The following is a 19,653-nucleotide window of genomic DNA, read 5'->3' on the forward strand; positions in this document are numbered from 1 at the left end:
GTGGAATTTTTTAGAGGTTTTTCCAGGAAGAGGTTGACTTAAGCAGCTTGTTGAGTTAGGCCCACCGAAAGTCCTCATTGGTGGATGGCTTGGTTTCTTTCTGCCCAGCTAGTGATCCACAGCAAGCTGAAAACGACCCGGACCAAATCAGTCAAACAGGAGCACAGTCTCTTCCAAATCACTTTTATTGAAGCTGTGGCAGCAGAATATACAATGTGGCTCAGATACACAGCAGAGCAGGGCCTAGATCATGAAAAGGTAATTTTTCCCTACATCTTGGGAAAAAGGGTGATATATATATTTTTTATGAACACTATGTAAAAAATATAAACAACACACAACATTCTCCAGGAGCTAGAGCCCAAGAGAACCCACTGGGGATCCACCATCCAGTGGGACATCAGAGGCAATCTCTGGGGTGTGGAGGTGGGGAGGGAGTGTCCCCACAGCTAGGAGAGGCTGCAGCAGCCCCCTGACTTTGCCAAGAATGCCAGGCAGTGACAAGCAGCAGTGAGGAACAGCGTGGGTGGCAGCCGTGCTGGGCAGCTTGTCAGCATCTTGATCACCAGTATCTGGAGGATCCAGTTGGTATGGCCAGCCAGGCCAGAGAGAGGAGGGAGCCTTCTCATCCACGGGGGCAGACAGTGTGCCTCTCTGCTTGAAGAGGGAGAGGAAGGGCGACGAGGAGCAAGGGGCGAGGGAGCATGGGGCTCTCAGGTTGTCGGTGACCTGGGATGAGGAAGAACAGGGTCAGGCTGCATAGTGATGAGATTCAGGACAGTTAGGGGTGTGATGAGGATGCTTCTGTTTGTAGAGTTCTAGGGGCAGATGGACCCAGAGTTCTTTTTGATGAGATGCTCTTGTCAGTGGGATGACCTGGGACACTGGGGGAAAGGGTCTGGAGATTCTAGTCAGAATTAGGGTGGATAACAATTACAATACTGCCTCACCACATTGGGGTCAGAGGATCTGAGGAAAGGAATGGGGGCCCCATAAAATTTGCAATGAATGGGGTACAATAGAAGGCATAGGTATGAATGAGTCTGGGTCCTAAGTGTCTCCTAAGTTCCACTCATCAGCTGTGTGGCCTTGATGTTCCTGGCCTCAGTTTCTTTATTCCCAAAATGAGGATAATAACAACAGTTCTTCATACTTTGTAGGTGAGACGTGACCAATGTCACCTGAGGAGTGTACTGTGTTTCTTAAGTGTTTTGGGCCATTGCTATTAACAAGAGGAACCACTAACAGGAAAAGAGGAGGGTGGGTCCAGACTTAGGCCCTAAAAGCAAGAGCCTGGGGGAAGTTCCTTTTCAGAGCTTGGGGACCCGCCCCCAGGGCCCCACTGCCTGGCTGAGATGTCAGCTCACCTCAACTGGACCAGAGCCGCAGCGTCATGAGCAGGTTAAACCCGACCACCTTCAGGAGGAGGATGCGGAACACGGTCACTGACAGGTTTTGGGAGTTTAGGTTCACATCTGCAAAAACAAGGAGCCACAGCAGTCACGGCACAGGTCTGCACAGCCCCAGTGACGCCGAAAGCAGGGTGGGGAGTCTGGAGGGCTTCAGTGCCTGGATCTGCCTCTCCCTTTGAGCTTTGGTGCACATCCCCTCATAAACATATCTGCACATCCCTCTAGGGTCAACAGGGGCTTCCCAGGTGGCACAGGGGTAAAGACTCTGTCTGCCAATGCAGGAGATGCGAGAGAGGCGGGTTTGATCCCTGGGTTGGGACGATCTCCTGGAGTAAGAAATGGCAACCCATTCCAGTATTCTTGCCTGGAAAATTCCATGGACAGAAAAGCCTGGTGGGCTACAGTCCATGGGGTCGCAAAGAGTCGGACACCACTTAGTGACTGAGCACGCACATTTCATTTCCAAAGAGAAACACTAACAGTGCTTACTCTCTGTTTTAGGGCTGAGTCTCTCAGTGGATGGGGGTGGTGAATGGTCAGAACTTGGTACATGCAACACCCTGGGTCGGTGCCCCTTAGTGAGAATCTAGTGGCGGAACCACAGGAGGGATGAAAGTGAAAGTGAAAGTTGATCAGTCGTGTCTGACTCTTTGCGACCACATGGACTATGCAGTCCATGGAATTCTCCAGGCCAGAATGCTGGAGTGGGTTGCCTTTCCCTTCTCCAGGGGATCTTCTCAAGCCAGGGATCGAACCCAAGTCTCCCACATCGCAGGTGGATTCTTTACTGGCTGAGCCACAAGGGAAGCCCAAGAATACTGGAGGGGGTAGCCTATTCCTTCTTCAGTGGATCTTCCTGACCCAGGGATTGAACCCAAGTCTCCCGCATTGCAGGTGGATTCGTTACCAACTGAGCCACAAGGGAAGCCCAAGAGAGATGACTCAGTACAAATGACTCAAATGGAAATGAACGTGGGCCCAGAGCAGGTGGTGAGGAATGGTGGGGATCTTTGAGAGCCAAGGTCACCGCCCACATGAGTTTTGCTGCTCTTCTTGAAAGAAGGCAAAACCCCCAGGCTATGGAGGGAGAACATCCTTGGGAAGACCTGGTTAGTCTAGGGCTTTATGTGAGCTGGTCTGAGATTTCCCAGCTGGGCCACCCAGAAGCCCTCTTGATCTCTGTGGACAGTGGAGCCACTGAAAGGAGTACAGAGGCCTGGGAGTGAGTCACTGGTCTAGCAAAACTAGACTTATCCTCGAAGTTCTTAGAGTGGAAAAGAAAATTAGAGATGGTGAGAGGAATCTAGGGATTCAAGAAGGTCCCCAGGCAGCTTGAACTGCTGTTTCTGGTCCTTAGAACTTCATTCCTAGATCCCCATGCTCCTTCACACTGCCTCTATCCCGTCTGGGTGATTGTGGGGTCATCATCTCCCCAGACCTGTGTGAAGCCAGGATGGACCCCTCCCTTACCTGTTTCAAAGCTTTTCTCTACCAGCTTGGCATCACAGGGGATTCCTAAAAGGAGAAATAAAGACATTTTTCTTAGAGTCCTGAGCATTCTGACTTCCCACCCCAGAAGCCTTTCCATGCCTCTTCGTGGAGAGATCTGGAAGGAACTTGTCCCATATGGGACCACCTGTTGAGGCCACCACTGACTCTTGAAAGACCAGCACCCTGGCTTCTAGGCATTTCATTTACTTAATGCTGGTTGTGCTAAGTGCATATAACATGACACAAGGAGCCATCAGACCCCACCCTTGGGTGAGTTCCAATCTGGAGTCTCAGAGAGGAAGTAAGACAGACACAGTGAGAATTGCCATAAGGGGAATGGGTGCTTTCATCTATCCCACAAGGTTTTGACCCCGGCACCCCAGATCTGTTTGCTTGTTTTTTCTGACTCAGTAAATGCCATTATCATTGACCTAGCTGCTCAGAAAGAAAATCCAGCCACCTTCCTCAATTCCCTCTTTTCCTTTTCAATCCCGCATGGTTCTAGCTTTGAATCCCAAATAGTGTTGAGCTTTTAACACCCCTGCCGCGGGGACTTCCCTGATGGTCCAGTGACCAAGACTCTGTGCTCCCAATGCACGGGGCCTGGTTGGGGAACTAGATCCCACAAGCTGCAACTAAGAGTTCGAATGTCCTAACTAAGGCCCAGTGACTTAGTTAAAAAAATAAAAAACAAAATATCAAATAACTCCCCTGCCACAATCCCATCCTGGCCTCCATCATCTCTCTGCTGCATGAGCTTCTTTTCTGTTGGCACTCTCAGCTCCTACAACCCATTTTCCACTCTAGGCAGAGTGATTAAAAAAAAATTATTTATTTTGGCTGTGCCAGACGTTGCTTGCTGCTCAGTCTTTCTTTAGTTGCAGCGAGCAGGAACTACTCTCTAGTTTTGGTGCCAAGGCTTCTCACTGTGGTGGCTTCTTGTTGTGGAGCATGGGCTCTAGGGTGCACAGGCATTAATACTTGCAACACGTGGGCTCAGTAGTTTGGCTCCTGGGCTCTAGAGCACAGGCTCAGTATTTGTGGCACATGGGGCTTAGTTGCTCCGTGGCACGTGGGACTTCCAGAACAGGGATCGAACCTGTGTCCCCTGTAGTGGCAGGCAGATTCTTTACCACTGAGCCACCAGGGAAGCCCTCAGAATTTTTTTTTTTTTTTTAAGTAAATCGGGTATCATTCGCCTGCTTATAGGCAACCAATAGCTCCTCACTGTACCAAACAGTGTCTCCCGCTCATGACGGGCAAGGCTCTGTGATCTGGCTCCAGCCTATCTCTTCCATCTCATCTTCTCCTGCCCTTTGCCTTTCTCACTGTGCTCCTGACTCGTTAAGATCCTTTCTCTTCTTATGGCTGGTACCTCCTTAGCCTTGAAATCTCAGCTCAGATAGCATTTCCCCAGAGGGCACTTCTCTGACTTTTGTCCATAGGGTGGCTATTTCCCCAACTCCAAGTTAAAGCAAGTATAATAATCTGGAGTTCTTTAAATTTCCGCTTGTTGATGGTTGGTCTCCCCCAACTGGAATGGGGCTTGCTCAGAGCAGACCCCTCATCGGATGCATTTCTTCCTCCATGGCAGCACTGGGCATGTTGTACAGGCAAAATCAGCAATTGCTGAGTGAATGAAGGAATGAGGTTAGGAGCTGGGAAAGTGCTTTGGCCGAGAGGGAGGAGTAAAAGAAGGGATCTGGGAGAAGCACACCGGAGCCTGAAGGAGCAGTGAGGGGCTGAGCAGAGGCAGGGGGTGGGGACCCAGAGAGGGTGAGCTTCAGGGCCCTGGTGCTCGCAGGCCTCTTCCCTCTCTGCTATTTGTCTGGGACGTTCTGTGACCTGCCTGGATGGGGCTCACTGATGCTCAGGAATGAGAAGGGAGGGGTCTTTGCTGACAATTGATGAGGTTGAGACCACCAATCAGAGCAGCTTTTAGATGTCACAGACCTGAGCCCTGGGCACAAATGGGCCTCTCGATGGAGGAGACTCCTTAGAGCAGAACCCAGGCTGCACTCACCGAAGTTGTCGACAAACTCAATGTTCTCGTTGAAGGTGTTTGTGCATCCAGAATCGCTGGTGTTTCCCCAAGTCACTATCCCGTTGCTCTTGGACCCCAGGATCTCCATGTTGAGCACGGTGCTGTCTGTTTTGTGTACCATGTTCCACTCGTACCCCCCAATTTGTGTCAGGTTGATTTGATTTGAGTCAAAATCGGTGAACAGGCAGACAGAAGTGTTGCTGGATTCGGGGCTTCTCAGGTGGTACACAGTGGGGTTGGGGTCCTTGATTTCTGTGGACCAAAAAGACGTAGGTTAGGAGATGGTTGTTTTTCTCCTTGCTCCAACCAAGGCCTGAGTCCAGATGCCAGTGATGGGCAAGAATAGGGCTCTATGGGGCTGGCAAGTCACATTCTCAGGTTTGAGGTGGGAAAGAACATTTTAGAAACCATCTGCTCACAATGGACAGGACTCAGGGACAGGCACAAACTACGGATCCTGGCCAAGAGGCCAGGCTCTCAGTGAACACACTCTGCCAGGCCCTGCCTACCATTCAAGGAAACTAGCAATGCGGGGCCACTTAACGATGCTGCCCATTTTTCTACTTAATAGGAACTTTTTCAAAAGCTCAAAAGGCCTAGGAAGCAACAACATAGTTCTGGCAGTACAAAGCAAGCAGAGAAAACAGACCCAGCAAAGCAAGCTACATGTCTTAGAGTCTAGGGTGGTCTCCCCGTCTTGGGCTGGTGTTGACAGGAGTGTGATGTTTGTAATAGGCAGGCATGAACTTGGAAGATGGGCTACATGACCAGGAGATTTCTCTCACTGATAACAGCTTTAGGCTCTAAATCAGAACCCTTGTGTCTAAGCCCTGGCTCTCCCATTTACTAGCTACAAGACTTTGAGCAATTCACACCAGCTCCCTGAGTCTCAGGAATTTCATCTGTCAAGTGGGGATATTGCCTCATCTTTTTTCCTGACCAGGCTCTTCTAAGAAGCCATGAGAGTTTCTCCATATAAAGTTATATTTAATAAACTGAAATAATTTTAGTAATTGTAGCTCTTGATACTACCAGGAGATTGCTATGATAACTGTGCTACCCAGTAATACACAGTTTCTACTCTTCCGCCCCAGGAAAGCAGGAGCTGCCGGAGGCTTTTCTTTAGTGCTGAGTATGTCTCCTCAGTATTTTCATGGGATTCTGTGTTTTTAAAGCAACCCTTAGTGTTTATTCTTTCCGACCTCCTGCGTTTGGAGGAGGAAGCAGAGGTTTACTAGGAGGATTAACATGTTGGGGCCACCCAGCAAGTTTACAGCAGGGCTGGGATGGCAGCTTCCAGGGCCTGTGGTTCTTTGCTCCTCTAGCTTTCTCGCCACACAGGCAAAATCTTGCAGACCAGTGATGCATGATGCACCCCGTGCGCTGAGCCAGTCAGGGTGGCCTTGGCAATGCAGATATCCAGCTGGATGAAAACCAGGGGAATCAGCCCTTGGCATGGCCTTGGGATGCTGAATCAAGGTGGAGCTGCCTATGGGTAGGGTTGTCCATGGTCACATGTGAGCGACACCCAAAGCTCTGGCTTCAAAGGATTCTGCCTGCTCCCCTCCAATCTCCATGTGCCTGAGAGGACGACAGCACTGTGGGAAGGATTTACAGCAGAAATCTTTTACTGGGAGGGGAGAGACGGGAAGCCATTAGCTAATACCACACCCCAGTGGATGTGTCAGTAGTTAGTGGGAGCTATGGGTGGGACCAGAGAGGGTGATGTGGAAGGGTGTGGAAGTGCTGAGAGAATGTGGCCTCAAGAAAGCCGAGGTTAAAGTGCACCAGACACAGGTCGACCTCAGAGGGAGAAGGGGGTTGTTATGGGGGCCAGATACTTGACTCTGAGTCCTGGTGAAACTCTCGCTTAGATCCCAGAGCCAGTGGCTGTCAGTCTGGAGAGGGTCTAGACCATGCTGTCCAGTGTGATAGTCTTTAGCTACACTAACCAACACCAAGCAAACTCCGGGAGATTGAGAAGGACAGGGAAGCCTGGTGCGCTGCAGCCCACGGGGTCACAAAGAGTCGGGTACGACCGAGCGACTGAACAACAAACATCAAGTAAAATTAAAAATCCAATTAGCAATCAAGCCTCCATGTTGAGACCCCAGTAGCCACATGTGGCTGATGCCTACAGTGTAGGACAGTGCAGGTTGACAGAATATTTCCACTGTCACAGAAAGTTCTATCGGACGGCATTGGTCTGGAGGGTGCGATGCCACGGACCACAAGGTAAGGCTGAGGGGGCTGAGAGTGAGACTAAAGCCAGCTGAGATCCTTGAAGGGTGGTACCAGGGCAGGCTTACTGTTGCTCAACTTTGCTAGTGACGGATCAAAATGAAAGAGCAGTTAGTGCGGTCAGAGAATCGGGGTGATTTTTAGCCCCTCTCAATTCTTGTTTTTACCAGCTGATACCCTTGGGCTTTCCCCATTGCATTTTTGCTCTTGTTTCTCCTGCCCAGCTTCCTTGCCCCTGGTTTCCTTCTTACTCACCCTCTCCTGCTCCCCCCACTGCAGTCTTTTCTTTGAGCTCATCCTCCAAATGAGCTGTTTAAAACGTGGAGCTGATCGAGTCACTTTCTGTTCAAAATACTCCAGAGACTCCTATTGCCTATAGGACAATGCCCATACTTCGTGGCACAGCATTGGGTGGTTGCCACGATTTGGAGTGCTTGAATTTCCTCTCTCAAGTCCTTTATATGCCCTGTATGAGTACAGCTGGACAAAACTCTTCACCCTGGCTCCCTGGAATATAAGCTCTGTGACAACTAGGACCTGTCCCTAGATGTGTCCCTAGTCTTTGCCATATACTAGGTGCTCAAGAAATAATTGTGGGATAAATAAGTGGCCTAGTGACCATCAGATTTGGAAAATTGCTACTAATTAGACTTTTTGGTAAAAAACCCCCTGGATATTGATCCCTAAACTTGGCTTTTTAAAGCCCTCTTTTAGGGACTTACGTGGCGGTCCAGTGGCTAAGAATGGGCTCCCAGTGCTGGGAGTCCAGGTTCGATCCCTGATCAGGGAGGTAGATCCCACATGGCACAACTAAGAGTTCTCATGGTACAGCTAAAGATATTGGTTACAGCCAAGACTTGGCACAGTCAAGTAAATAAATGAAAATAAATGCTAAAGAAGAAGTCCTTAAAAAATAAAGCCCCTTTTCTTTTATCCCAGGTACCTCAATGCAACATTTTTGTCTGAAAACAAAGAATGAGTCATTATTAATTTGGAGATCTTTAGGGGTCCATCTGCCAGAGCCCTGGGAGAAAAACATCCTGTTCCACTTTAGTAAGATAAATGCCTCCTACCACTGATGACATCTCAGAAGGTAGGCTTAGCAAGACTGGATCAACTTTTCAGTGTGGAAGCCCAGCTATTTCTAGATCCTCACCATTCACTTTAATTCAGAATTAGCCACAGAAGCACATGTTCCAAGGCTCTAGTGCCTAAGATCCCCAGGGCACAGCAATGACGGAAAGCTCCCTTACCACCAAATCTGTGTTTGGAAGTTGGGCACCAGGAAGCCTAAATGTGGGTGAGCAGTTCTGACTTTGAGTTTGAGTTCCACTGAGGCCCTCGTGAGTGTCAGGAAGCAGTGAACCTTCACAGACATACCTGGAGTGATGGAGACTCTGGTTCCCTTGCCAAACTGCATCTGGGAGGCAACACCTCCATCTCACTCTCACTGTCTTCATTACAGAAAGCCTTAGGTTTCCTCTCCTCTGACGGATGGGCTCTTACAGCCCACTGAGCAACAAAGGAGGGCGGTCCAGGCCATGAGCTGTCCGTGGGAAGAGCTGGCCTCTCTCACCTTCACCTCTGGTCTGCATTTCTGAACTGTTTCCCTGTTTCCCAGGGGCTGGCCTTGGGCCTAATGGTCTATATTATCCTGAAGGCTCTAGCATGCCTTTTCTCCATTGTCTCTGAAGACATCTTTGGCTTTCTCTCCATCTAACTTCATTATCAGAGTGTTTACTTGGCCAAAATGCACATGCCTTGTTCATTCCTGAGATCAAGCCCTCTTTCTTGGTGTTTCTTATGCCTGGAAGTCCCCTCATTTCCTTGCTTTGCCCAAATAGATCTTAATTTATCCTTTAGCCTCAACAAATTCTTTCTACTTCATAAAACCTTTTCCATGTAGCCCAACTTTTCAGCCAGAACCCCATTTCTCTGAATCTCTACCGTGCCTGTTAACATCATCAGCTGGTTGATACAAAAATGGTTTTCAGGTTGCAAAATTTATAATACCTTGGTCTCTTTGACTAGTTTTTATACTGTTTAGAGACAGTTCAGGCATCTCTCTTAGATATTCACACTCAGTCTCACGTTTTATAGAATGATGGCCACAGAGAAGGCATTTAAAGTTATCTGTTGAATGATTAAAGTCAAATTTTAATGTGTTTGACCTAGAGAAACACAGATTTTCAAGATCAATAGTATTGCCTTTTCCATTCACAGAGGCCTCTGTAAGACAGTTATAACACTCACAGTTAGCCTTGCCATAGTAATACCAAGATCCCCAGGGAAAAGTTTAGCAACACTGGTCCATGGGGCTACAAATGGTGCCACCTGGAATGACTCACCAGATATTATGGACACTTGGGTTCCTTTCCCAAACGTGAGTTTACTCATCACTCCTCCTGTATCCACACTGCTGGGGATACCATTACAGAAACTCACTGGCCCTGCCTCCTACTTCAGTGACAAACACTGGTCTCTCAGAGGGGACAGAGGATCACACTCTTTAGAGTTAGACCTTCTGCTGTTCAGTGTTGAGTCTTTGTCTCTTAATCCTTTTCTTCCTGCCCCATCCTGCTATAGTGCCCTGGATTGGAGGTTCTGATTTCCATAAACACAGAATTTAGTAGACGACCTCCTCTGCTCAGGACAACAGTGTCTTGGATCCTCTTGTGAAAAGGTCCAGGACTCCTTGCCCATCATCTGACTCATGATGTTTCAGGTTCTGGCCCAAGGGTGTTTCCTGAGCATTGAGTACAGGATGAGAGGATGTTCTGGGATGGGTGGAAAGAACCTTTTGGGATTCAACAGAAGAAAGCACCCGGGCTCAACTGGGCATCTCAGACAAAGAAGAATTAGCTGTCAGTGGCCACCTTTGCCCCGCATTACTTACTTGGTTGGACACTCAGTCTGGTCCCTGCTCCAAAGTTTAACTTATCAGTGCTGAATCTCCACCGAGGGAAAGGTCTTTGCAATAACTGTCCTGACATTAACCTGCTGGAACCTACCAGGCTCTGAGGGCACCATCTGAGAAGGGTCCCTGGCTTTTGTTTCTTAGGTTTCCTATTTCCCATAGAAATTGTTCCCCTTTCCCTTTACAATAATGAAGCTTTAGAATAACAAAGCCTTCATGATGATGATGATAATTAATATTATTTAGAAAAGCTGCCTTTTATTGATTACTTGCTATATGCTGAGCATTATCTCATATTATGATGTGGTGATTTTTATTTTTCTGTTGAGAAAGTGAAGACTTAATTAGCTGGAGAGGACAAATCCAGACTCCCCCCAAGGGCTGCTAGCCTTCTAAGCTATGCTGTGAACCCTACATCATCCTGCCTCCATACCTTGTCATATTTGCCATTCACATAGGGGTCTGGGTCATTTTTACCCGGGGAGCAGTTCAAAATTCTACTCAATCTCAGAGAGGAAGATTCTGTGAGCAGCTATCCCCACACTATGGTCGTTAGTCCATCCAGGGAATTTAGCTACCTGCTGCAATAAAAGAGAATTTGTGTTTGCCATTAACTCATCTCTTTCCCCCAAGAGCATTTAGCTAATTTCCTGAATGCTCAGATTATCTGGTGCTGATATGATCCGTTTCACTTGAAAGCACCAAGTATCTGCAACTCTTTTTATGTTTCCGTAAATTGTTCTGCTCAGATTTTCATTTACCCAGCTGGCTCTTGGCACTTCTATCTTTAACATGAGAAATGGGAACATTTCAAGTTCCCAGAGAGTTTGTAGAAATGGAAACGAGTGCTTCACATATCCTCAAGCTTGCCATAAATCAGGGCCGGTTTTCTCACAGACAAAAGGTCAGTCACTCTGCCTCGGTCATTCACACCGTCATACTCACGTGCGTGTACAGTCAGCCTGGTCCCGGGTCCAAAGGTCAGCTTATTGTAGCCACCAGATGACACCCACTAGGAGGATGCTTTACAAGAACTCTAGCGCCTGGCAGGGTTAGCAATGACTCCTGCGTCTGTTTCACAGGCTCCTTCAAAATCCCCCTTCCTAGCACAAGAGAAAAGTCCGGCTCACCGAGTCCTAATTCCTGAGCTTTCTGTATAACAACCTCATACACCTTTCTCTCCCAGCCAGCCTTCAGCAGGTCAGGCTCTTTCTGGAGGGTGGATGCCCATTCTAGATTCCACAGTGAAAGTGAGGAGAGAAAACTGAAAGAGTCTGGAGAAAACCCAGAGATTAATTGGGAAACGAATCTTGAGTGAACATTCACAGCACTGGAAATAGATGGAAAACCTTGAGTGCAACTTAATCATGCAAGGGAGGCCTACGAGAGCGCTCGTGTTAGAAAGTGGTTCCGTTACTCCTTGAGGGCAGACACAGACTAATATTGCCGTAGGAATAGTCCCATAAAGTGCACAAGGAGGACTGCTTAATTGTGAAGGTTGTGAGAATCAGGAGGGAGTTGCAGATGGGGCCCAAGAATCTAGTTCTCTGGAAAGTTCTAAGGTTAGGATTAACGTTCATATGGGGACAAAAAAAAATCTCCAGTTTGAGAGTGGTTTAGACAAGTCCTTTTCAGTGAGAATTTCACAGAACTCTAGTCCTAAATTTTTCTGCAAAAAAGATTCTAAGCTCAAAGAAGTGTGGAAAATGCTGTATACTCTATTTTCAGTCCTGAAGCCTGACAACACATATTAGCAGTTTAAAGGCTCTGAGAGGTCTTACAATAAAGAAATTTAGAGCTTCTTAAACTTATTTGATCCGAGAATGTTTTGTTTCTTAAAACATCCATTAACCTCTGTGGAACATGTACAGGTTTAGATATTCATTCCCCGGAAGTCCCTTTTCTAGTTCAAAGAATTTAAAATTCATCCTAAATTTCAGCTTAATATTATCCTTAAGCTTTCGTGTTCTTAGTCTGTTTGTTCTCCTACCAACTCCTATGGACACAATTAGGGGTCTGATTGATGCTGATTATTTCTTTCTAATCATTATGAAACAGCTTCATTCTATTCGGGCAATTGCTGAACAGTAGTCAGCTATGTAGCAAATTTTCTTGCCACTGTCAGGAATGGCTCGAGGGCAGATATGAACACACTCATCATGCAAGACCACATCACCCCAATACTTTGCAGGGCTTACCTACTGGGAACAATGGCAACTTGAAAGCCTTGCCCAAATGTGAATTTGTTGGTTTTCTTTCCACACACCTTGCTACAGATCTTAGAGCTATCTGCTTCAAAGGAGATTCTGGCCCTAATGGAGAAAAATTTCCATCCTGGGTGGCGTCTCAAGTAGAGACATATACTTCAAGTATTTATCATTAGACCACTTTCCTTTTTGCTACCATACGATTTTCCACTTGTGCTACTTCCCTAGCAGGGTGGTACAATTCTTATACCTCTGAACTCTGGTTCTTCAGAAATCTGATGGGCTTTCAGGCTTTCTAAAGGCAACCTGAACTGACCCAGGGCAGGGAAGATGCTTCGGTGAGTGCACAAATGAATGGACAAGTATGGAGGAAGTTTTCCCTCGAGAAGTGGGCTCTCACCCACCCATGCGCGTTCAGATGGATTCTGTAATCTCTTGGTTTTGTAATTTAGCAACTCTGCTGGAGAATACTTGCTGCTGTCTAAACCAATAGGTTCTAAGCAGTTACTGCCTCTGCCCTGAAGTCCTCCCCAACTCTCTAGCTAAAGGCATTTGTCAACAGTCATTTGTTTGGTGATGCCTATGTGTCAGGCATGGTGCTGGGGTGTGGTGGTTTAAGGATGAAGGAGAGCGGGTCTTACCCTCACAGAGCTTATGGTGCCGTGCAGGATGGATGAAAGTACCAAGCAGCTAGGATAGGAGGTCAGCATGCCTTTCTTTCTGCGATTCCATCGCAGCTTGTGTGTACTTCCACTGCAGTGTAGTGACACTGTCTTTAACTGTCTGTTTGTCTGGATGTCTATCCATGGGGAGATACTGGATGACAGAGACTTTTCCTTTCTTCCTTCTCTCCCTTTTATCCTTCCCTTCCTCCCTCCTTTCTTCTATATAGCTCTTAGAATGTATTGGGTTGGCCAAAAAATTTGTTCAGGTTTTTCTGTGAGATCTTTATGGAAAAACCCAAATGGGCCTTTTGTGTGTGCTCAGTTGTGTCTAACCCTTTTTTGACCCCATGGACTGTAGCCCACCAGGCTCCTCTGTCCATGGGATTTTCCAGGCAAGAATACTGGAGCAGGTTGCCATTTTCTACTCCAGGGGATCTTCCTAACCCAGGATAGAACCCACGTCTCTTATGTCTCCTGCATTGAATGAGCCTTTTGGTCAACCCAATAATAGGTATTTGCTAAATATTTGAATGAAAGCCCTCTCAATATTTTAATTCATTTTAGATGCAATCCTGCTATCTTCTTTTATTAAGACTGTTTCATTTATCTTTTAAGTTCTGTATGGGTCCATTTTCTAAACTCAATATTTTTATTGCATTATTTAGGCCTTAAGTCCTTCCCATGTCCCTTGATTAGACATGGAGCTTTGTGAGAGTATATCCCTTGCCCATGATCTTTGGGAAATTTAACTTATCACCTTTCATGAAGATTAAATGGTAACAAAAATAAATTTTTTGGCATAATCAGTCATGATTTCTTTTCCAATAAAGGTCTTTTGTCTCAAAGGAATCTAGAAATAGCAAAAGAGTCTACCTCTGTAACGATGAAAAGGCCAGGCCCCACGGGCAATGACTACGTTTAGAAAATAAACCACTGTTGAGCTTGTGGCTGGGAATTCAAATTTCAAAACATTCAAACCTCATGAAGAAGCATTAGAAATTAGTTTGGGAAGTGCAGACTCAACATCCAAGAAAGCAGAATAGGGACTTTCTGTGCTTTTGGCTGGAGTCTAAGGCTGGGCACTCACTTGGATGTCCGCGGAGTCTTGCTCCACCCCCAAAGTGAGTGCTCTGCTGCCTGGGCCCACACCCTGCCACAGTGCAGTACAAACACTGCTCTCTGAGGGTGGCCGCCCTCCCCCCTCCCCTCCCCCATATTTACAGCCTTCACTCTTGGGAACAGAGCTTTTAAACAGCCTGTTTCAAGGTTGTGATGATAAATTTCTTTCTGTGTTACTTTATGCCCAATAACCAGTCCCCGTAGGTTTCTACTCCTCTCCCTGCCATACCTGCATTCTGCCAACCCAGTTCAACGACTTTACTCATCTCTTCAGAAATGATGAATCCTGGACCAAGGCTGCCATGGTTGCCATGGCAACAAAGCTTGGGTTGGGCAAACCAGGGGCCAGACCAGTAGCCTTTGAGGTCTGTAATCTTCCTTCACAGAATGCAGGAGGGACAGTGGTAGCAGCGTGGTGGGATGGTTCACAGTAAGGCCCTGGAGTCAAATAGATCAGAGTTAAATTCTAGCTCTGTCATTCCTAGCTGTATGATGTTGGGTTGGGCAAGTTATCTGTCTCAAGCCTCTGTTTCTTCATCTGTAAAATGGGCCTAAAACTAGCTACCTAGCATTAAGATGGGTGTGAGCATTGAATGAGAAATTCTATGGAGGACAGGATGTAGTCACTGGCACATGTCAGACATTCAGTAGATAGTAGCTAATAATCTAACGGTTCCCAGAAATGATTTCCACCGAGGGAGGAATGAGGCTTTTTGCAGCCAGAGGAGACCTGTCCCTGTTCCATCGCCCTTTCCAACACTGTAGGGTTCCTCAGCATTCTGACTGGGATGCTCTTGCCTGGGACAGATATCTCATAGATCCAAGACAACGTGGTAAGAGATTCTCAGCCACAGAGTTGAGGAGTAAGATGGGCCCCTTGGCTCCCAAGAAGATAGTTCTGCTTCAGAAACCTAAGCAAGAGTGAAGCCTTTTTTCTCAATCCTCAGGGATTTTTCCTCTGCACACACCATGCAAAACCCTTGTCCAGCACAACCTCAATCATTTCATTAGACCTGACACAATGGTAGGTTACTCCCAGACAACAATGGGCTCTCTAACGATGGAGCAGATCAATAGACTCCTTCCATCATGTGTCCTCTGTCTACAGAATATCCCTTGACTGTTTCTATAATACTCACGTGGGTGAACAACAAGCTTGGTCCCTCTTCCAAGTATAAGTCCATAGTTTCGTCTTGATACACACAGCAAGGAAAGCCCTTGCTAAAACCCATCTCACATGACCTCCCTCTACCTGTTGCCCCAGTGGTTGGGGCAACAATCCAGGGAAACACTAGCTGACACGCCCAGAGTTGCAGGAATCTCCCACAGTTGTGCAGGGCCCCTAAACCTAGGGCAGTGATGGGACTGGAAGAGCCCCACACTTACTTTACTTAGGAGAATGCACATGCTCCTGTCAGCGGAGAAGCAAGGCAGCAACTCCCTTGTAGCAGCAGCACCACCAGCACTGCCTGCTTGCCTGGGGCCACAGGCAAAAGTCTGACCCTGTTACTCTTTCGTCAAACACAAGTGCTCCCAAAATGGAGGCAAAGGAGATTTTATATTATATTGTCAGTGGAGATGCTGAGAGAAAGCAACAAGGGGCACATAAAGGTTAGACACAAAGGTTTTTAGAAGCGACCTTCTAAGAATGCTAGGTGTGGCATTGATGGAGGACATGCCCTTCCTACTCGCATGAACATAAGTTGTCCAGCACCTATGGGATAGGAAAGTTGATGGGTTGGGGAGAGGGTCGTGTGCCCAGGAGGATCGCAGCTCACTTACTTGGTGTGACCAGCACTTGAGTCCCGTTTCCAAAAGTGACTCTGTTCCCATAATCACACTCTGGGTAAGTGCATTACAAAAACATCCTGGCTTTGCCCAACCTCTCATAGAGGACACACATACTTCCCAGGAGCTCTAAATGCTGGGAACCTGGGAAGGCTGACCCTAACATTTTTCCTGGGATGGGTGCTCTGAGAGCTGGAGGGAGATTCCCTAAAGGCTGTAGCAGCTTGAGCCCCATTGCTACCCAGCACCTCCATTTTCCTCATCACAGCCATCAGCAAACAGCCTCTGGCTACTTCTCCTGCGTGGGGTAGTGGGGAAGCAGAGCCTTTGCAACACTTGGTGAAAAACTTGTCTCCTACCTCAGCCGGGTGGGTGTGCATGTTTCTGAAGGTACCAGGCAGCAGCGGGCATTTCCCACCTCAGCTGCCCTTCCTGAGAGGAAGGCACCATCGTCTTGGGGACATTTGCAAAAGTGTTTGCAATGTTTCACTTTGCCAGAAAGAGTGGGAGCAAGAGCGTTTTCAGTAAGCCGTGCTGGGGCACACGCTGAAAACATGCTTCAGTGAGACTCAGAGTCACCGCATCCTCCTTGGGGCTGAGCAAGACTCCTGGTGACTCACGCCTGACTCATTCCTGCTTCTACTGTTTCTGTCCTCACCTCAGTCAGGCTGCTTTCTGTCAAGGGTTGTCAAGAAAGTCAAGCATCTCAGCAGATAACAGTCTCAGGTCCTTTTCCAGAAACACAGGGGTGAAATCTTGCTTGCTCTCTGCCAGGGAATGTGGGCTATCCACTGTCCTGTTTCCAGCCAGTGGGGCCCCAGGTCCTGTGCATGACCGCACACAGCACGCTGCTTGGCGTGCCCACATATAAATTATTGATAGACTTTTAATAGATGGGTGTTTTGTTTTTCTGACAAGACTGGAAGTTGTTGAGAGCAAGAACCACATCTTGCACTTCTTTTCTTGGTTTGTTTCTTTTTAAATCACATATGGCCCCCGGCTTGTTGATGATGCTCGGTCATCACCTACTGAGGCAAACTAAGTTTTACTGTGCATAATTATTGGGACAAGAAGGCCAGTTTAGGGAGAGGTTAAAAGCTAAGTATACTCTGGGTAAATATGAGCTGCAAAATATAAGTGCTTAGGCAGGGAAAAGCTAAGGAAGCATTTCTCAGAGAGGTAATCGGGAGGCAGCATAGAAACCAAAATATTGTGAGGTTAATATGGACCTTCAGTAGAGAGGGGACAATGGAATGAACAAGTACTTGATTCCAAAGGAAACAGATGTTTTTCTCCTGTTACCTTCCCGCTGATTCTCCTTAAAGGGTAAAATGAATAACGTGGCAGAAAAGTAAATTCAAAGTTAGCAGCATTGTTCTGATTAATAATAACAAAACAGTAGTGGTAATAATAATAATAATGAAATGACAATAATAATGATTTAATTATTATCGTCATCATATTATGTTTAGACAAGAGCAAATGCTACATAGATACATAAACCCAATACTCGAAGTGAGGTTACACATTTCTGGAGATCTGACTTACTTGGGTTGATCAAAAGTTGGGTGCCAGTTCCAAATATGAATTTCTGATAACCTGTGTTCACACTCTGACATAACTCTATACAAAATGGTACCCCATGACTGGGCCAACTCTATACAAATGGAGCCCTATAGCTGGGCCATAGCCTGGGATTCCTCAATCACACACAAGTTAGTTATTAAGTGTGTGTGGTCATCAAAGTGGGAAGAGGTGTATAATTTTACTATTTAACCTTCATTTCTAAGAACATTGGAAGAGGACGAGAAATAAGTCCCAACTCGAAAGAAAATCCTGCTCTGTATACAGTACATTAAAAATTGCATGAATATTCAGGTTTAACAAGTCATTCATATAATTACAGAGTTTTAGTTCTAGACAGGACCTAGGGTAGCTATGTCCATCCACACTTACTAAGTGTTCACTACATATTTCTACATGAATAATGCTCATGGATATATATAATGCAACTTTACCATTGCCAACCTATCTTATTTAAATAGCAGACAAAACTCTGGGGAAAAAGTCAATGAAAACAGATATCCATATCCTTCAACTATAATAAAAATCAGGTTATTTCATGGAACTTACTTGTTTCAACAAATAGCTTTGTTCCTGTCCCAAAGACAACTTTGAAGCCTCCCGTATTTCCCACAGTGATTTGTGCTGTGACAAAATGGACCACTTCCTTCTTCCATTTTTATGCCACAGCTGGGGATTTGGCTCAGGGAGCCTTATTTTGGGGAAGGGATTCAAAGCAAGGAGCACTTTTTTGCTTTTTCTTTTTTGGCCATGTGGAACTTTCCTGACCAGGGATCAAACCCGTGCCCCCTGAAGTAGAAGCACAGACTCTTCGGCAAGGAGCAATTTTTTCAAAATAGTCTCCCAGTAAAACTCAGTTTTTTTCCTGCTCATGAACAATCTCATACATGTTTCCTGTTAGAAGTATTAGTTCACCAAACAGTAGTCATGGAATATGGCCCAGAGACCAAGATCCCCAAGTTTTAGCCCCAGCCCTAGTTCTCACTGAATTTATGATAATGGACAGTTCAATGAACTTCTCTGGATCTTAATTTCCTTATAGAACAAAAATTTCCCTTTCAGAGCTAAACTTCTATGATCCAGCAGTGCCCAAAGTGCCCTCACCATTGCATATTTCTATAATTCACGAATGAGTGAGGCACTTATAGATGGATTACACTGGGGACTGTCTGCCTGGGGAAAATACAGCAAACACTGAGAGGAAAGGACAGTCAGCGTTAAGGAAGTGGCTGCTGCCAGCTCTTCTCTCTCCTGTCTCCACTGGGGTAAATGCTCTCAGCAGCCCCCCTGTATTACTTATTTCTCATTAAAAAGAGCAGAGAATCCTTTAGATTTGCAGCACCCAAGTCAAGATCTCTCAAGGCTCCATCTCTCAATCATGGCAGTATCTAAGAATAGAAAACATAAATTTCATATATTTCCTTAGGAATTCGGATTGGCATCCTCTCTCACTTCTAAGTAAGCACTGGCACAGGGTCTGTGACATAAAGTAGTAGAAAGAGTAAGTCTTTGAGATCAGGCAGGCAGATCCTGGTTTGAAGGTAGACCCTTCTACTCACTAATCCTGGGATCTTGGGCAATACTTCTCTGAACTTCAGTTTTCTCTTCTGTACAATAGGAATACTGTTCCTTGATCTGTAGAGCTGTTTGAAGATACACAATACTGTATGTCATGCACCTAACATGAATCTATCCATCATAGAAACTGAGATGGTGGTTATAATTTCTGTGTTGTTAAATTATTAATCAATAAGGCTTTTTTTTTAGTGTTAGAGAATTTGTGAAATAGCCATAAGAGTCAATATCCTTGGGTGGCAGTGATTCCAACTCTAGGGTGCTATAGGAGTAAGATCTTAGAACCATAGATTTTGAGTGCTTCAACCCTCTCATCTCACACAGAGGGGCAATGACACAGTCAGTTGGGGTGCAATCAAATCTAGAACTCTAGACTGAAACTATAAACCCTGGGCTCCTTTCTCTGCACTTCACTGACTCTCCTTGAATAACGTTTAGTGCAAAGGGACATAGCCTCTGGAATGAGCTGGGGCGTAGGTAAAGTGAAAGTGAAGTCGCTCAGTCGTGTCCCACTCTTTGCGACCCAGTGGACTGTAGCCCACCAGGCTCCTCTGTCCATGGGATTCTCCAGGCAAGAGTACTAGAGTGGGTTGCCATTTCCTCTTCCCAA

At 46.4% G+C, this 19,653-nt stretch overlaps 1 gene segment (V, D, J or C); it reads right to left on the reverse strand.

Annotated features, from left to right (window-relative positions):
• Nucleotides 1-167: 167 nt before the first annotated feature.
• LOC138443432 (M1-specific T cell receptor alpha chain-like) overlaps nt 168-19,653 on the reverse strand; it is a 1,249,782-nt gene continuing 1,230,296 nt past the window's right edge. The window contains 4 exon segments of the C gene segment in view: nt 168-729; nt 1,368-1,475; nt 2,883-2,927; nt 4,927-5,199. Coding sequence covers nt 1,369-1,475; nt 2,883-2,927; nt 4,927-5,199 — 425 coding nt within the window.

Source organism: Ovis canadensis, chromosome 7, assembly GCF_042477335.2.
Source record: "Ovis canadensis isolate MfBH-ARS-UI-01 breed Bighorn chromosome 7, ARS-UI_OviCan_v2, whole genome shotgun sequence".
Taxonomy (NCBI): domain Eukaryota; kingdom Metazoa; phylum Chordata; class Mammalia; order Artiodactyla; family Bovidae; genus Ovis; species Ovis canadensis.